Here is an 18,839-nt window from a genome sequence, read left to right as displayed (position 1 = left end):
ACTGATTTATTTTTTTCCCCCTCTGGAGTACCCCTTTAACTCCTCCCTCGGGAAACTTGGCAGAAGAGTATGCAATATATCCCTCCTGCTCAACCCCAGCTGCATATAGCCCCCTTGAGTGGGAAACCCTTTTGCTGTGCACAGTCCAGTCATTATGACGAGTCCTCACTCCTGTACAGTAACCAGTGGCACATACTGTGTGGCCCCAGGTAATGCTAAGCATCACTACTTAACTCCTTACACTCCATGAGCCAGGCATTTTGCACTTGACTCATTAGGTGTGAAAACCATAGGTCTGCTATGTACTAATATGTAACAAATCTGTTGCGGTGTGAAATCCACAGTTGATACAGTACACATGAACATAAAAAAGGTATTACCCACTGACATATTTATGACATACCAATATAAACATCTGGGACCTCAATCTTTCTGGAGAACAGAGGCCCGGTGACTGTCTCAGACAGTAGTAAAGAAAAAATAATAATGTAAATAGGGTTACAGTGCTAGGCACCAAACCCACTTTAAATATTAGGCAAGGTGTACATTATGTACCAATCTATTTACTGCACTACTCTGCTTCTCTACCTCCAGGGAGTGAGATGATTACTCTTATCAGGATGGCATAGTTCAGCCTTTTGATACAGAACAATTATTGGCTATATGGACATTTGTAGGCGCATTTGTTCCAAATTACTGTCATGTGTAAAAGGTCCAGTGCAGGGCGTAGCTAAAGGCTAATGGGCCCTGATGCAAAATTTTAGCTTGGGCCCCCCCCCCCCTCCTGTCACCAATTACTCTAAGGTGACGCCCCCTTATGTGCCAATGTGTCCTAATGAACTGTCACTGTGTTCCCTCATGTACCGTGCTACTGCCTCCACCTAGTACTGTGCCACTGTCTCCTATATTTAATGGACTGTACTATGGCATTCTCTAATAAGTTTCCCAATTTTTGACTCGCTAGCTGAAAAACTTCAACTCCCATCATTAACTGACAGCAGGACATGATGGAGGTTGTAGTGCTACAACCAGGAGATACACAGACTGCAAAACTATAACACTCATCATAAGATGACAGCCGGACATGATGGGTGTTGTAGTTCTGCAACCTGGAGCTCCTACCAGCAGTATAGTCAGCTGTATTAGCAATTGCTGATACAACTGAATAGGGAGGGAGACAGGGCCACACTGGGACTACAAAGCAACCCTGGCATACAAAGCCCTTACAAAATATAATTCCCGCACTCCATAAAAAAAAAACAAAATTGGTGGTGCAATGTGCACTGCAGTGAATTTTGTTGTTTTGGGTCACTTGCTCACATATACATGGGTGTTATGCTTGGCTTTTTAGGCATTTTCCGTGATCCGTGCCACAAATTCCGGTCCGCACTACATATGCTTTGTTTGCGGCACGAATCGTGACCCGTACATACATACGGACATGTAAATGAAGTAATTAAAAACGTTGGTCCTCTGTTGGCAATTGCGGACAGTGCTACGGACGTGTGAATGAGGCCCAATACTGACTGCAGATACAGATCCATAATTTAGAAAAGTATTGCACCTATTTATTACTACTGACCCAAACACACATCCATATTTGTACCTAATCCACGTCACAACCAATACTACAGATCGTCAGATGAACATGCCCATAGAAATGAATGGGTCTTAGTAAGAAATCTGTATACTTTCCATATGTATATCCCTTACATGACTCTCCTATCTGTGGTTCTGCCCAGAGAGCCAAAGGCATGATGGGAGTTGTAATGTCACAATAGCTGAAAGCTGCAGGTTGGGAAACACTGTACAGGATGTGAGCAGCACTTACCCATTGTCCTCACTTTCCACTTTTCCTGTCTATTACACACACAGCCCTGCACCCTGCATATTACACACACACGGCTCTGCTCCATCCCTGTAATACACAGCTCTGCACCCTGCCTGTTACACACACAGCTCTGCTTCATCCCTGTAATACACAGCCCTGCGCCCTGCCTGTTACACACACAGCTCTGCTCTATCCCTGTAACACACAGCCCTGCACCCTGCCTGTTACACACACATGTGCAGTGTCCCAGAACAGAGTATTTATTTGTCACTTTATCTCTGCACCTTTATTATGGCCAGTTCTGTTCTGAAAAGCTATGGTCCACTGCAAACTGTGTGTATTGTGTCACCTCTCTCAGTGTTCAGGTCTGCTATTCCATTCATTTCTTGTATGCATATTCAGTTATCAGTGCCTAAGGGTATTATGTCGCCCCCAGTGTTCAAGTATGGTACTTCTCATGTATATTTGGTCCTATATGTCCTAATGGTGTGATGATGCAATGGCTGGATGTCACGTGACTGCCCCTGCTTCCATGGTAACCCCAATGGCCATCAAGCTTTGGCTGAGGATACCATGTGACTTCCTGTCTGCCTCAGTCCTGTCTTCCACCTTCAGGGGGATAGGTTGTGTGTTGCTGCTGCTCCTGTGTCACAAGGCAGCAACCTTGCGGTACCTGCTGCAGCATTACCAGAAGTGTTCCTGGCTGTAATCTATTCTCAAGATTCTCATGCTAACCACAAGATCTGGGTGCCGTTCTTCGGTCATTCCTCTCATCATCTTCTCTAATCATCAACAGCAAGTATTCATCTCAGTTTCATTTCGCCCAGCATCTTATCCTCAGTTTCACTACTACTCTGATCATTCAGTACGCTATCATCACAGCCTATTGCAGCATCACCCATTACTCTGCCTTATTTAAGTCTGCCTTATTCCTGGTTGCATCCGGAGAGACTGTTGCTACTAGTTACCACCGTTATAATAAATACACAACTACCGTTGTTTCTGAACCTTGGCATTGGTGTAATTATTGGTGCCCTGACTAAGGACAACGAAGAATTGCTCGGCCTCCGCTTGGTCAGGTTCCCGGTCTACAGCTGCTATCCCTCGTGCCCATACCGTGACATACCATCAGGTAAGTGGCTAACCGGGTCCCTACCCAGTACTACCACCTACTACTACCCTCAGCGGAGTGGCCCAGCGCATGTGGCTCTCCTCTCCTGCCGGGCAGTCTGTGCACGGAGCTTTCTCCTCTCTCACTGATCAACGTCCTGGGACCTGTGCAACAGACTTCATGTTCCTCCTCTTCCTAGAGCCATGTAAGGGGGGCCGGCTCTCAGCAGATGCTCAGGTAGCTCCAGGAGGAGGAAGGGGCCTTGGGCAGGAAGTAAGGGCTGTCCCCTGCGCTGCCTGTTACTTTTTTTTTTATGCAGCATTACATCAGGCAGCCCCACAGGAACTGGCAATCTGGTTAGCACACTAGTCTGCCAGATTGTCAGTCCGGGCAGGGAGGGCTTAGTGCATTTCTCCCGAACTGGCTGTCATTTTCTCAGCCAGTTCAGGAGAACTGCAGCGTGAAAGGAAGTGGTGAGGGAGAGTCAGCGAGCCCCCCTAGCATACAGGGCTCGGTCGCCATGGCAACCGCTGCGACCCCCGTAGCTACACCACTGGCCTAGTGATAGCCCTTAACTGGTGCCGATCGACTCATGTTCAATTTTGCCTTACTCAGATTCACAATTGAATCTGGGAAATTATGTTTAATATTGCCTTTTGCGGGACTCTGGGACACTGTTTTCCATTTGCTCTTTTCTGCTATACTCCAAACCTGACTTTTTTTTATTTTACTCCTTTGACACCACATCATTAGTTTATATTCATGGAGATTTGCTTTGGTGCATATTTGTCACAATGACATTTGTTAGGCTTACCAGTATTTTTTTTTCTTTTAATATGGTTTTAATCATGTATGTGATTGGTTTTGTAATTCCTGCATATGATGTCGTCCGTTACATGTTTCTCTGCTCCTTTTGTTATCCTGCCAAATACAAAAGACAGAAAAAACATGGTTGCTAAAATTCAGGAATAAATTCATAAATAGTACCTTGCTTATTTGTTTCAAATCCTAAAATGTTTGTAGGAGCAGCAAGATTATTGCATTATGCATAATTTCAATGAAAAGCACTTGTATATGTGATCTACTTGTATACATGAAATCTCAGTTTGGCAGTAATCAGCATTCTCTTCATTTGTAAGTTGTTTACTCTTTGAAAAAAAATATATTTTAAAAAGGAACAAGAAAGCATCATGCCTTTATAACCAATAGCTTATTAAAAGGGTATTCCGCCCAGGCCCTCCCCAAGCTATCAGTTCCATAGGAACCCAGTGTTACTTATCACCCCCTACTGAATTTGTAGAGACCTCTCACAAACTATATTCAAGATGTGGTTTCCTGGTAAGTGCCATCTCCCAGCATGCCACATTCCTCTTTCTGCAATCTGCTTATCAGCCTGCCACCTCTGAAATCTGTGCTGCTCTGCCCTGGGTGCCTGGAAAAGCTGGATCCAGGCCTGGGAGAAGTCTCACAAGACTGGATCCAGGTTCCTGGGGTGGAGCAGCAGGCTGATGAGCAGATTGCCAAAGTGATTCGCTTCGTTTGTACTGTAAATTCGCTCATCTCTAGAGAACTACAGGAATTAGGAACTATGCTAATATATATCGGTAGCGGGTGATAGCAGGCGGTCTGGCATAACGAGTAACAGGCAGTATAGTGCACTCGCCTCTACCAAGCACCGCTGCTGCAAAAGCTTTCACCCCTGTAACCAAGCAACGGGACACAGAGAAGCAGACAAAAAAATAAGCTGGAGAGATGTGATCCCCAACCTGTGGCTTACTAGCTGCAGCAGCAGGTCCAGGCCTGGACAGACCCTCAGGTATCACTTGTGGTGCAGATGGATCAGTCAGTGTGGTAGCCCCAGATGGGAGTGCCAATGGACACAGTGGCCGCGCAGTTGCTGTAAGATCAGCTGCTGCTCACTGCTCAGGAGCGGCTGGAGACCATCAGGAAGCTTCCTAGGATTCAAGACTTTCACTACCGGAAACCGGCACAGGCAAACAGCTGAGTGGGTGACAGAGGGCAGGGGCGGTTGTTAGAGTGTGAGCCATAGTAAACACTAACCTAACCCACCACATTAGATCACGTGGCCTGCGTCTAGACAGTGGGCTTTAAGCACTAACCCAGCCCACTGCAGAGACAGAGGATATGTGATCCACATGTTTGTTGGGAGGAGGGAGCGAGCAAGGAGGGAGACGTGACAGGACTCCATTCAGGAGAATTTTATTATATTGAGGGGGTGAGTGCCATAGAAAAGCTCAGGAACAGCCCAGAAGCTGCGAAGCTACATTAGAGATGAGCAAATTTGTAGTAACAACAAAGCATGATGTTAAATTATGTTGGTAATCAGCTTAACAGCCTGCTGCCTTCAAACTCAGCGCTGCTCCCCCCCGGGTGCTGGGAAAACTGGATCAAGTCCTGAGAAACTGCTTTGTTAGATGGAGAACAGGGCTGCAAAGAAGCCACCTTGTATTAGTAAGTTATCCGTTACATACACTAAATGTTTTGTCTTCTCATCAAAGCAGTGCAAAGTGTCCAGCCCCTTTAGGATGGGTTCACACATACAGGATCTGCAGCAGATTTGATGGCGCAGATTTGAAGCTGCAGATTCAAAGCAAATCAATTCTAGGTCATCAAATCTGCTGCAGATCCTGCTTGACTCAATTATGTATTTCTTCTTGAATTGGTGGAGCACGAATGAGGATACCCCTGGATCCTGGGTATTACCATCTCTTCACCTTCTTTAAAATGTAACGTCTTTATTTCAACCTTTAAAACTGATGTGTTTAAAGGATGAAATAAAGATATTTTAACTGTGCTGAAGAGCTTATATGTGTGTTTTCTAAATGGTATTACCCAGGATCCACATCAGTTTTAAAGGATGAAATAAAGACGTTACATTTTAAAGAAGCTGAAGAGCTTATATGTGTGTTTTTTATACTTGTACAGTCAGACTGCATTAGTTAGTGCTGGATTCTATACAACTGGGACAATGATACTGAATGAATCATCTGAACATCTGAATTCAATGTTTAAAGGCATACTTTTGTAAATGCATTTTTGCTATTAATACTTTTTACTTTACCACAGTTGAATGGCAGCAGTAAGGGGCAACACGGGCACAAGCAGCCTATCCACAGAAAAGGGTGAATCACTGCTTGCTCTGCTAGTTGCTTTACCAGAGCGCGTGGTGATAGTAATCACCGCTCATTGTGGAAAAGCTACTGACCCCATCTATAGTGACAGGCAGCCTTCCCCACAGGCAGTGACTTGGGGGTATATGATGTACAGTCTGATATATGTATTTGGATATATCTAGCTAGTGTCAGAGCTTAGTTGATTTACTATGATCTTCACTGCTGCACAATTGCTTTAGGGTGCGTGCACACTACGGAATTGCCGCGTATAACCCGCGGCGTATTCCGTCGCTCGTCTCCACACGCGGCGGCGCGCATTTCCGTCCGTGCCATAGACACTATACTATGCACGGGCGGATTCCGCGTTCCGCCAAAAGAATTGACATGTCAATTCTTTCGACGGAACGCGGAATCCGCCCGTGCACAGAACAGTGTCTATGGCACCGCCGGAAAAGCGCGCCGCCGCGTGTGGGGACGAGCGACGGCATACGCCGCGGGTTATACGCGGCAATTCCGTAGTGTGCACGCAGCCTTAAAGGGAATCTATCAGCACTTTATCTGCTTCAGAGGTGCTGACATTGTGAGGAAGGTGTGTGTGTCTCTGTCATTGTGCAGGATACCTTTCTTTTTTCTGTAGCTGCAGTACTTTTTCCACAATATTTTCTGTAACTTGCGGCACAAGTGCCAAAGAGGAGAAATGGTTCCGCGTTTGTGCTGCATTTCGTCCCGCCTCACAACTACTTCCTCCTCCCAGCTTCACATGAATATTCATTGCAGGCTGGCTCTGGCTTCCTGACGACGTCATCTCTCGCTGCGGCTACGCCGTAGATGGCAAAGGCCGTGTAATTTCGCGAATGCGCCCTGGCTGTGTGCGGCGCGCGCACTCCTGATGACAACTTTGCGCATGTGCCGTAGTGCGTCGAAGCGACGCAGGCGCACTGTATGTAGCAACTGAAGGCATCGGCTCTGCCCTCAGCACTCCTGCATCCCTCCAACGCACTACAACGCATGCGCAAACTTGTCGTCAGGAGCGCGCGCACCGCACACAGCCAGGGCATATGCGCAAAATGACACGGCAGCGCTAGATGACGTCACCAGGAAGCCGGAGCCAGCCCGCAATGAATATTCATGTGAAGCTGGGAGGAGGAAGTAGTTGTGAGGCGGGACGAAGTGCGGCACCATTACTCCTCTTTGGCACTTGTGTCGAAGGTACGGAAAAGATTGTGGAAAAAGTACAGTAGCTACAGAAAAAAGAAGGGTAACACACACAATGACGGACACACACCTTCCTCACAATGTCAGCACCTCTGAGGCAGATAACATGCTGACAGATTCCCTTTAAGGTATGAATTTATAAACTGATTTTTGTGCTTTTTGTTAGCTATACATGATTCTAACAAAGACGGATGTCTAATCAATATTCAAAACTTCTTGCACTCGGCAGGGGTGAGTATTAAGACCCCCACAGATGTTTAGATATAGCTAGTAGTAAGCCATGACTTCTCTCCCAGGCTTACTTCAATCTTATGCAGCAAGACAACTCCACAATAAGTTTATGAATCCCATCTTGTGCAGCAAGATGAAGGTCACACGGAGCCAGCAACAAAAGTGCACAGCAGTACACTTTACGACTATATCTAGAGATCAGCGGGGGGCTGAACACACAGACCCCAATTGATAAAAACTTTTGAAATGTTTCCGCCATAATGACAAAATTACCTTGTTATCCTTAGAGCAATAATAGCATGCTACCTACACTATATGTGCAAGCATTCTATATATTACATGTCAGGTAATTCTGATTCCAAACAGTAATGTATAAGTGGCTAGTTTAATAGAGGTCTGTAAACAAGTTGGGTTGCCTATGACGCATCAGCATACAGGACAATGAAAATCAATTTGATTGAATAAAAAAAGTGTATTGAAATCCAATACCAAATAATAATCATGATGTTATAAAAAAAATTCACAATAAAAAGATACATTCTAAACACTACAGAGAAAGCAATAAAAAAAAAATAATGAATTTTCTGTACAGAAGAGACTGGATAGTGAAGGATAGGACAATATACAGAAGGATGTGTGGGGATGGTCAATTTCATTTACAACACAAGGAAGTCACACAAGATGGAAAATTTTTGATATGTGAAAGTGCTGAAACCAGCTTTGTTAAAAGACGGCTCCTTCGTTGCCTCTTCTTGTAGCCTCTAATAACATGTATGACACAGGGCTTCTCCGTATTAGGAAATGAGGGAACTGTTCTGTCCTTTCAGCTCACATGTACTGCACAAATCCGGACTTCCCAACTAGCTGCAGCAGTCCAAGACAGTTGCCTCAATAGGTCAGCCTTACAAATGGACGGAGATGTGGAAAAAACATCTAGCCAAAATTTAGGAATGATGGGGTAGTAACACTGTTTTAAGTCTCACAGAGGCTGGAGGGGAGTTGCTGCCAACTGATGTGCTTTGCAGCCTAGAAACACTGCACAAAAAACAACCGTCCTTTTGCATTCCTGCTGGCCACAAGGTGGGGCGTAACACTGAGCCACAGCAACAGGTTGATGACCCATCAGCGGTAAAAACAACAAAAGCAATGGCAATATACAATATTCCTCCATGGATTACATAAAATTTCTCTTTTGTTTCATATAAACCCCCCAAAAATCTTATAAATCAGAGGAGATAAGGTACAGAATACCAGGCCTCAGCCCTTTGTGGTTGCCACAGCAAAAACAGTCTGGGCCCCCCACTTGTTCTTGTCTGTACATTTCAGCGTGGCACAACAAGCCCTTAAAGGGCTGAACTGCCTCTGTCCATACAGTGTCAAGTTTGCCTCTGTGGTGGGGATGTGTTCTTTCATGCTGTGGTTATGGCATTCAGATCCTTCATCAGGCCTTCAAGGTGAGCCATCTCCTTGCTTAACTCATCTGGTTCATAGCTCTAAGAGAAAAAAAATGTTCTGGTTCAGTTTTCTGAATCACATCACAATCACACTGAATCACATGTGACGCACTTCTGTGTCTGTTTTATAGTCACAAATCCTGGTCTGAATGAGCTCTGATGCGGTCAGTGGAGCCATCATTTGCAGCAGTAATATGAAGCAAAAATGTGTCCATATTATGGTTGTGTCAACGTAACCTAGAGATGTAGTCACACAAGGCAAAGTACTTTAAGGCTATGTTCACACTACGTAAAACTACGGCCGTAGTTCTCACCGCAGAACTACAGCCATAGTTTTGTGGTGTGTGACATAGCTTTATGTTGAATGGGATCCCGGCCGTAGCGTACACACATATCGTACACGCTCCGGCCGGGAGCCCATGCGGCGCCGGAACAAAACTGACAGTCAGTTTTCTGCGGCCGGAATTCAAAGACCTGTCAGTGCACACAGTGAAGCGAGCGGCTCCGGCCGCTCGCTTCACTGTGGGCTATGGGAAGCTCTGATGCGGGCACGCGCTGATGCGCCCGCATCAGAGCTCTGCGGCCGGACGGATCATCCAGCCGGTACTTGAGTACCGGCCGCGATGATCCAGGCACAGACCGGCCGTTCCGTGGCCTGGCCGGAGTCACGGAACGGCCGGTCTGTTCCGTAGTGTGAACATAGGCTAAAAAGGTAAAGAACTAAATTTAATTCCTGCTACAATATATTTTTAATAATACAAAAGTATTTTCTAATAGGGATACCAGAGAAGGAGAATATACATACACATTCTGAACCCTCAAGCATCCGGCTGGTCTCTAGTGGTTCCGGGGCACTAGGTACAGTAACAGGAAGTGGAGGACGTACCCTTCCCAGGGTGCCGAGAGATGCAGTTTTCACGGAGAGCGCAGAGGGAGCTGAAAACACAACAAATAAATCAAACCAAACAGATAAAAAATAATAATTATAATTTAAATCATTCCATTAAGTTTACCTTGTTGTGCCAAAAGTGGCGAGCTAGGCAATGGTTCATAGCTTGTACCAGAGGCTGGAGCTGGAACAGCAGGCACAGCAAAGCTCTTTAAGGGATGAGATGGTCTGATATGTGCAGTAGGAATACTGGGGCCAGAATCCTCATCCATAGAACCAGGCAGAAAACTTCCCCCTGGGGGTTCAGGGTCTTCAGGGCCAGTTTGTGAAGATGATGATGCAGCAACTACTGTATCACAGCTGGGAGTATGCCGGACTGACTCTAAATGATCAAGAAAATATGAAAGTTATCCCACTAAAACAGAAAATGTATATTATCACAAGCTTGGAGGCTTGTGTCATATATAGATTTATTATTCATGGAAACACATAAAGCCCAATAGGAAATGGGTATCCAATCTGTCAGCTGTAATTCAGGTTCCAAACTGCTGACACTGTTAGATAACTGTTTGGTCAATGGAAACCTTTTATACTGTATATCTGTCTGTGCTTCCAGAATGTAGAAAAAAATGTTTTTATTATCTGGTACAAGGAGCCAAAGAGGCTTTCCCGAGCTCCTGAATAGCTACAAGCTGGAATGTCTCCTCTCTTCCTACCAACACCCTGCCTGATTGACACCTGAAAGCTGAGGCCCATGCAGGGTCAGGTATGGGTGGGGGAGAAAGGATGCGTTACAGCTTGCTGCACTTCAGGAGCCTGGGAAAGCCTCTGTTTGTTCTATGGCATAAAAGCATTTTTCTACGTAACAGAAGCAAAGACATATATGAGAGGTACTGTGTGTGTCATGGACCTAGCAGCTAACAGTGTCAGAAGTTGAATTTCAGCTGACAGATTACTTTAAAGGAGATGTCCGGCAAAATTTTTTATTAAAGTATTATATTGCCCCCCCCCCCCCCCAAAAAAAAAGTTATACAAATCACCAATATACACTTATTATGGGAAATGCTTATGAAGTGCTTTTTTCCATGCACTTACTGCATCAAGGCATCACTTCCTGGATAAAATGGTGATGTCACCCTGGACTCCCAGAGCTGTGCAGGCTGTGGCTGCTGGAGAGGATGATGGCAGGGGGATACTCAATGTCCCTCAGTGTCCCCCTGCCATCATCTTCTCCAGCAGCCACAGCCCGCACAGCTCTGGGAGTCGGGTCTTGACATCACCATTTTATCCAGGAAGTGGCATCACCATGTTATCCAGGAAGTGAAGCCTTGATGCAGTAATAAGTGCAGGGAAAAAAGCATTGTATAAGCGTTTCCCGTAATAAGTGTACACTGGTTATTTTTTGGGGGGGCAATACAATAATTTAATAAAAAATGTTGCCAGACTTCTCCTTTAGGTTTCTTAGTCTCACTCACAAAAGCTCTCCACAGTGCTGCACCACCCCCTCTCTTGTCTACCACCCTACCCCAGCTCTAAGTTATGCGAATTAAATAAGATCAACATCCTTCATAAGCTAAAAAGTTCACTCTTGTCTCCAAAACTTTACTTGTGCTGTGCCAGTTTTCTGGAATATGGAAAACAGATCACTGATCTCAGAGAGACCAGCCAAAGAAGACACTGTTAACTGCTGGTTAAATCACTCAAAGTGAAATCCTAGGTGCACTGCCCCCTGGGAAACATTAATATGCAAAAAGAGTCTGTGGAGCCTCAGTTACAGGTCTCAAAACACAGGACTAGCCAGATAGCCCTCGAGGGAAGGACTTAGCAAAGAAATGGCTCCTGTACAGAGACCACCAAAACCATCATATTACGTGTCCCCTTCAGTCAGTAACCAACTCAAATAGGAGTCTAATGATATGACCAGGGAAATACCAAAGCCAGCTATCCATCCACAGACACCTTTTTCGGGGTGTTGCTCCTCATCAGTGTGGAGCAGGATTATGGCTAGGTGGGAGCAATGCCTAGTAGACCAATACGGCAAAAAGATCTCTGATCTAAGGGAGACCAGCCAAGACAGACATTGTCGGCTGCTGGTTAAAAAGCACTCAAAGTTAATCCTAGGTATTGCCCCCTGTGAAAAAAATCTATTTGCAAAAGGGTCTGCGGAGCCACAGTTACGAGTCTCAAAACACGGAACTAACCAGATATCCCTCCAGGGAAAGACCTAGAAAAGGGATGGCACTTTTTTGATATGCCTTACTGGCAAACTAATTGACACAGTTTACAGCTTTAAACATGCCTTAAAACACATGTTTTTAGGTAGGTCTCTAGCATTCCCTAATCGGTTTCCCCAAATTTGCCCTTACCTTTTATTCAGCAGTGTCCCCCTATACTTTATTTACTTTGTATATGTATTCAGCAGTGTCACCCTATACTTTATTTACTTTGTATATGTACAGAGACTAGCTCTACCCTATTTTCAATTTGCACAAAAATCTGTCTGCTTAAGTTCAGAATAAAAAAATAATAATTCTAAAATAAACCCAATATCCTTTTTCTCACCTGTGGCCTGAGGAGCACCACCCAGCACGTGCAGCATGAACCCAGGTACAGAACGGAAATGAGAATTATCGATGGAATGGATGGGATGAGCACTGACAACCGCTGAAACAGAGACAGAATGGTGATTGCTTGCATAATGCAATGATGTGGGGAGATGACAACATGGTCAAAGACCATGGGAACTTATGTTCAGAAAGCAATAATGAAGGTCATCCAGTGGAATGGGATATAAGTGGGAACAGATAACAGGAATGAGAAATCATGGAACTATAAATGCAGCAAATGTTATAATGTAACATTAAGAAGAAGTGGAAGAGATGATCACAATGGCGCACATCCACCACCAAATACACATTAATTCACACATCTAACTTCGGATCAATTAGCTCCATTATCAACTGCTTACCATAGAGCAACACTGCATAAAACACTTCCTAACTAAAGGCCCGAAAACTATCCTGATGTTAGACAGCTGCAGCTTAGAAGCAAAAACCCAACAGCTAACAGACAGGCAGTGATACAGCCTATGCATTTTATTTCTACTATGTAATAGAGTAGACTTTGTCTAAGTACTCACGTTGTGGAGGTTGTGAGTCAAAAGGCATCATTATTTTTGGTCTCATCCCCCGACGTCCAGCGAGTGAGGACACAGAATCCTCAGATTCCAGGCCTAGAAAAAGGTGAAATTAAATTAGCAAAAAAATACATATACATCAAGCCAGCTTACTAGACTCCATTATGATTCCAGTTTTCCCTTAAAGCAGTATTCCCATGTCATCTTGTTATCCCCTATCTACAGCGGATAAGCTGATCACTAAGGGTCTCACCACTGCAATCATCTCCACAATGAGTGAAGCACGTATCTGAGCAGCCACCACCGTCTGTGCTTAATTCATTCTAAAAGGAGCCAATGAATGTTTCCAAGCGATGAACCTGGAAATGTGCACTGGTCCCATAGAGAATGAATGCAGCATAGGCAACAGTGAGTGCTTCATTGCAGGAAAGACTGTGCCCCCTTTCTTAGGATTAGTGGGGACTGCCAGCAGTTGGACCTACAGTGATCAGCCTGTTATCCCATATCCATAACAAGCTGAGATGGGAATAGCCCTTTAAATGTGACAACGATTATACATAGTGGAGCACACAATTTAACCCTTTCTAACAATCTGTTTTTCTCATCACCTCGGTATGAATTGCTGTGCTGGTGAATGCTGCCTTCTGTGGTGCTGTCTCCAGGGGTTAGATCCTGTGGTGATCGAGGCAAGGTGTTGTCTGTCAGCATTGGGTTTGTTTCTGGAGATTTATCCACTGGTTTCAACTCCAGTCTCTCATGATGAATCCAAAGATCAGGAGGCTTAACATCCTTAGAGTTGCCCTTGTATTTATGGGATCCATTTACTGATTTACACGCAGCTCTTTTCCTTATAATCAAAGTCAACATGAACATATGAGAAACTTAAGATATGGACAGTCCAACGAGTTTAAAGAAATATATAGGGCTTATTCCTAAAGACAACAAATATATACAATACAATTCATAGACACTGAAGAGGTAGAGTCAATGAAGATACTGCAGCAAGAGTCACTGTAGGAACATTACAGCTTGATAACTCACTTTTTATGGTGAGAGCTGGAGCGACGAGAGCAGATAGCAGCAATGACCACAGCCACCAACACTGTTATAACTCCAAGAGATACAATGATTGTGAGCAGCATGTTCTGATCCAAAGAGGTAGGACTCCCATGAGGACTATTACTGCCTGCAAAAAGTTGGCATGGTTAAAAAAACAAAAAATGACAATGTCTCATTATGAGAGATAATTTACAACAAATTTGTGGACTAGCTGGCATAAAATTAAAATGTTGCATTACCTCCAGGTGGAGGTCCACCATTTACTCCCATATCTGGAGGGCGACTTCCTCTTCCTGTTACACCTGATGCTGAAAGAAAGACCTCAATAAGATAAGGCAGACATTGATGGTAACGGTATGTTCACACACGTTGACGTTTCATTGGGTTAATGCAATGAAGGTTGGCTGGACAGCAATGAAATTATTAATTACTGCAATGAAATTTTGCAGTGCTGCAATGAAATAATTAAATGATGCAGTATTGCAATAAAAATCCATGTGTGTACACAGCTTAAAAAGATATGACAACAATTTGTAAATAGTGGAGTTATGATTGCAATGACCTTGTACAGCACCACTCCCTCCACCCTCTGGCAGCTGATTGACAGTCGACAGCCTATACACAGCATAGACAGATAACTGCCAATGACCAGCTGGTGGGAGGAGTTTGCTGGTGATGATGAATATCTAGGACTACTGAGCTCACGTACATAATGGAGAGGACTACTTATCCTCCTAAATAACAGACAATATCTCTGAATTAGCAGCACAGAACAATGTAAGTGATACATTATTCTGTTCAGCTTCTCTGTCACTAATTTAAGCTACCCTTAAATAGGCTAGCATAAACCTACTGACAGAGTCTTTTTAAAGGGAACCAATCACTTGTGACTTAGCACCAGTACCTTACAAGTGCTGTGTAGAGCTCTCTGATGCTGTGCCCTGCAGACTCCATCAGGGTGAAAGGTTCAAAGTATCAATCCTTAATGGTGCCAGGACAGCTCTGTACCGGGCACTGGAACTGAGTATGAACATCGATATTTTGAAATTGCCGCCCTGCTGGGGTCTGCTGAGAGAGCTGATTGGTTCATTTTAAAACAGAAAAGAAAAAAACAAAACAATATAACACTAATCAACTGAGATCCCATTTCCCATGTCACAGCTTACTAACAAGTTTTTACCTTGATTGTTAGGCATGTAAGGTGTTGATTCTGCCATAGGGAGGCGTTAATAAAAACAAGTTGGAATTGTCAGTAAAGGTTAGGATGCAAACAATCAGAAAACGTGCAATGTATGTTAAACAGAGGAGTTCATATCACATTGAGAAAATTTTATTAGGTAACCGCTGTCAATCCACCTGGATCTAGCAGCTCATAATAAGCTAAATGCTGTAGATACAGCTAAATAGACACAATCTTTGTTACAACTGTTTAAAGTCATTAAAAAAAACAAAAAACTTTTGATAAACAGTTGGTGCGGATCTGAACACCCAGATCCCAACCAAAGGCAGGAGAAGCATGAGCCAAGTGTTTCACCCCCAGACTCACTACTTTTTCTATCTTGCTGCAGAAGACGGGCTCCATAGTCATACAATGGGGCCCTGCAGTGAGACAGGGAGAAAGCATTTAGCTGCGAAATGAGGTGCTCAACCAACCACGCACTCCTCCTGGCTCTAACTAATGATCTGTGAGGTTCTAACCACCAAGACCCCCAATCAACGAAAATTTTTGCCATGTCAAAAGATTTTTTTCCCCCCAAATTACAGGGACACTTTAACTTATCCTTTTAATTTCAGGCCTTGTGTAACAATAATTAACTTTCTGATAAACAAAGTTTACTGCAGAACACAAGTCTGGCCCTGATTACCTTTTGGAGTGCGAAAAGGAACAGCCTCGGACATAGGGCCCATTCCTTTTGAATTTCGAGCCTGGATTTTGAAGTAGTAAGGAGTGTCTAGTGTCAGCTCTTGTATTTGGTGTGTCAAACGGTTTCCAACTACTGGTTCTATGACCCAGTCATGAAGCTCTGCTTGAACGTCTGTGCTATAATATATAATGTAACCTGCAGGGAGCAAAGCATAATTCAGGTACTGAAAAGGACTGAAAAGTTTGATGAATCTAAAAATACTCAAGCAAAATCTTCCAAAAATTATAATAGGGCAGGAAATATTCAACCTGGTTTAAAAAAAAAAAAAGGAAACTCACCAGTAATTTTGCCATTGGCTTCAGATGGGGGCTGCCAGTTCACAATTATGGTACGTGGCTTTCCTTCTTTGCTTACCACAGTTACATCCTTAGGCGGGGAGGATGGCACTGTAAGGAAAGTAGAAAAGAATAATGTCTTTCTGCTTAAGACTAGATACATTTAAAAAAAACAACCTGAAGATTAATGACATACCTGACTCGAAGGTAGTGCCATGAGCAGTCATGCTCCATGTACTTGAGCGTCGACCTTTAGTAACCATAACAGAGAATTCATACAATGTATTCGACTTCAAACCAGTGACCAGGTAACTTAGTACAGTGCTGTTGGCCATCTAAGGCAATAAAAAATAAAAACATTTAGGTAAACAATTTAACAGATACTAACCAATACAGACTTGAGACTTTTTCACACTTTCCATTAAACCACAATATTTTCTTAAAACTCACAGAGACTTGCTAAATGCTCACCTTATACTTTGTATTGGCAGGAATGTTTGTTTTCCACCTTACAGTGTAGTATCTGGCATCTGTAATCTTCTGGTTCTTAGGGAGGGAGTTGTCAGCCCAGGTAAGGCGCACTGTGTCACTGCTGAGGATAGCAGCTTGGACCCCCACAGGGGGCAACATAGGAGTGGGCTCTGGAACTGGGGTGTATGAGGCATGAACAACATAAACATCAACCTCAGAAGTGTCTAGGTCATAAAGATGTAGCAAAAGCAAATTTGGCAACCACAGTATAACAAAAATAAAATAAGGTGGGAGCGATGAAAATATAGTAGTAAAGAAGATACATAAATACATGCAAACATAAGAAATTAAAGAAAATAGAATATAAAATTCAATGGTATAAAAAGGCAAACACAAATTAAGAAAATTAAGATTCCGATGAATCAAAAATTAAAATACACAAAAACACAGACATAAAAAGAGAAAAATTCAATGCAGTAACAGGGAAGGGAGAGAAAGAGAGAAGATATTGTTAGTGTTAGAAACAAGTAAGTTTATTATTAACAATGAACAAATAAGAGGCAACAGAGACAAAAACTGTCCATACAAATTAGACATCGCTGTACACTTAAAAGTGAATGTGTTCTGCATGGGGAGGGGGTAAACCCCTGCCAGAAACCTCCAACGGCAACAAAAGGATCAGGTATGTTAAAATCCCCCTAGCTGATCCTTGTCCCCCAGCAAAATATGCCAGGGGTAAGGTTAAATCAAATTAGATGGTTATCATGGCTAATCTAAGGTGTATGAACATCCTAAGTCTGCTTACCAATGCTATTTACAACAGTGACAATTTCTAAACAGGTGATTACCTGTATGCTGACGGGTGACAGCACTTTCATACAAAGGTATTCCTTCTCCAACATTGTTAAAAGCTTTTAGGGAAATTACATAATGTGAGCTGGGATCTGCAAAAAAAAAAAAAAAAAAAATTATACATATGTATGTGAGTAGGAAAAAAAAAGGATAGAGTATGTGAGCTCTGAATATGAGAGTTTATCTATTAAGCTGACACAAGTGTACAAATAAAGAATGTTCACACTTAAGTGACACATCTCTTTTTATTTTTTACCCCATGTGTGGCTCGCAACTAAATTTGCACTGTATAAATTAAGTCACAAATTCCCTTTTAAAAATAACAGGACATAGTTTGGGGGCAGAATTTACATGGAAACAATTATGTGCAAATCATTCACAAAAGAACTTTTTTTTTTTTTTATACCAGGTTTTTTAACAGGCACAATTGTCAGACTGCACTATAAGCACCAGAGGGCACTGTTGTACCACTGAATGATGTAAACCACTAATAACTGCAAGAGTAGGGGGGGGGAAATATACTAACACACTCACCCAAGTTTTCTATAGTGTAGTAGCGCTGCTTATGGTCAACACGAACTGTTTGTGCATGAGGGCTCCCGAGACCATAACCTATAGCATACCCACGAACAACCACTTGGTGCTGATTTTCTGGTGGTGTCCAACTTACAACAATACTCGTCACCAATGAACGTACATGGAGAGAACTTGGCACATCTGGAACACGGGATTCTGTATAACAAAGTTTATCAAAATGTGTTAACTGAAGCTCAAAACACACACAACAGTCACATATAAAATACCAGAAACTGGTTCAAAAGCAAGACAAAAGGCATAGAAAGTAAAACACAGATATCACAACTAAGGCCCACAATGGCTGAATGTGAAATAAACAGACTACAAGACACTAGGATAAATCACAGGAAAAAAATATCTAAAACATAAAAGGAACATAAAACCCCTTTAAATTTTGCTGACTACAACTAGTAGTAGACAAAAGAACTCCCTAAATTCTAACACATTTCTATAAAATAACGTGAAATAAAAATATGATAAATTAGACACGATTGGTTTAAAGAGGACCTGTTGCCAGCCTGAAAAACTAAGTGACCAGTAAGAGTCTGTAGCATCTGGTGCCCAGATAACAGTGTGATATACTAATTTTTATTATGTATCTGGAAATCTGCACATTTCCCTTAAATGGCAAATGGGCTGGTAACCTTCTTCAAGAAACAGCACAGACAAAAGGAACTTTT

The 18,839-nt window shown here is 43.1% G+C and overlaps 1 protein-coding gene across 6 annotated transcripts in view; it reads right to left on the bottom strand.

Annotated features, from left to right (window-relative positions):
* Positions 1 to 7,974: 7,974 nt before the first annotated feature.
* NEO1 (neogenin 1) overlaps positions 7,975 to 18,839 on the bottom strand; it is a 112,496-nt gene continuing 101,631 nt past the window's right edge. For 3 of the 6 annotated variants that reach the window (XM_069981082.1, XM_069981044.1, XM_069981064.1), the window contains exons 15-28: positions 18,118 to 18,315; positions 17,580 to 17,675; positions 16,732 to 16,955; positions 16,457 to 16,595; positions 16,264 to 16,371; positions 15,926 to 16,120; positions 14,300 to 14,368; positions 14,043 to 14,187; positions 13,610 to 13,848; positions 13,005 to 13,097; positions 12,428 to 12,529; positions 9,990 to 10,247; positions 9,782 to 9,912; positions 7,975 to 9,015 (exon numbers count right to left, since the gene is read on the bottom strand). In XM_069981082.1, coding sequence (XP_069837183.1) covers positions 8,932 to 9,015; positions 9,782 to 9,912; positions 9,990 to 10,247; positions 12,428 to 12,529; positions 13,005 to 13,097; positions 13,610 to 13,848; positions 14,043 to 14,187; positions 14,300 to 14,368; positions 15,926 to 16,120; positions 16,264 to 16,371; positions 16,457 to 16,595; positions 16,732 to 16,955; positions 17,580 to 17,675; positions 18,118 to 18,315 — 2,081 coding nt within the window. In that variant the 3' untranslated portion in view covers positions 7,975 to 8,931. The remainder of the gene's footprint in view (positions 9,016 to 9,781; positions 9,913 to 9,989; positions 10,248 to 12,427; positions 12,530 to 13,004; positions 13,098 to 13,609; positions 13,849 to 14,042; positions 14,188 to 14,299; positions 14,369 to 15,925; positions 16,121 to 16,263; positions 16,372 to 16,456; positions 16,596 to 16,731; positions 16,956 to 17,579; positions 17,676 to 18,117; positions 18,316 to 18,839) is intronic. The other 3 variants (XM_069981060.1, XM_069981074.1, XM_069981053.1) reach the window with 2 other exon arrangements.

Source organism: Dendropsophus ebraccatus, chromosome 1 (assembly GCF_027789765.1).
Source record: "Dendropsophus ebraccatus isolate aDenEbr1 chromosome 1, aDenEbr1.pat, whole genome shotgun sequence".
Taxonomy (NCBI): domain Eukaryota; kingdom Metazoa; phylum Chordata; class Amphibia; order Anura; family Hylidae; genus Dendropsophus; species Dendropsophus ebraccatus.
The sequence above is the reverse complement of the archived record's forward strand: the minus strand, read 5'-3'. Positions and strand labels throughout refer to the sequence as shown.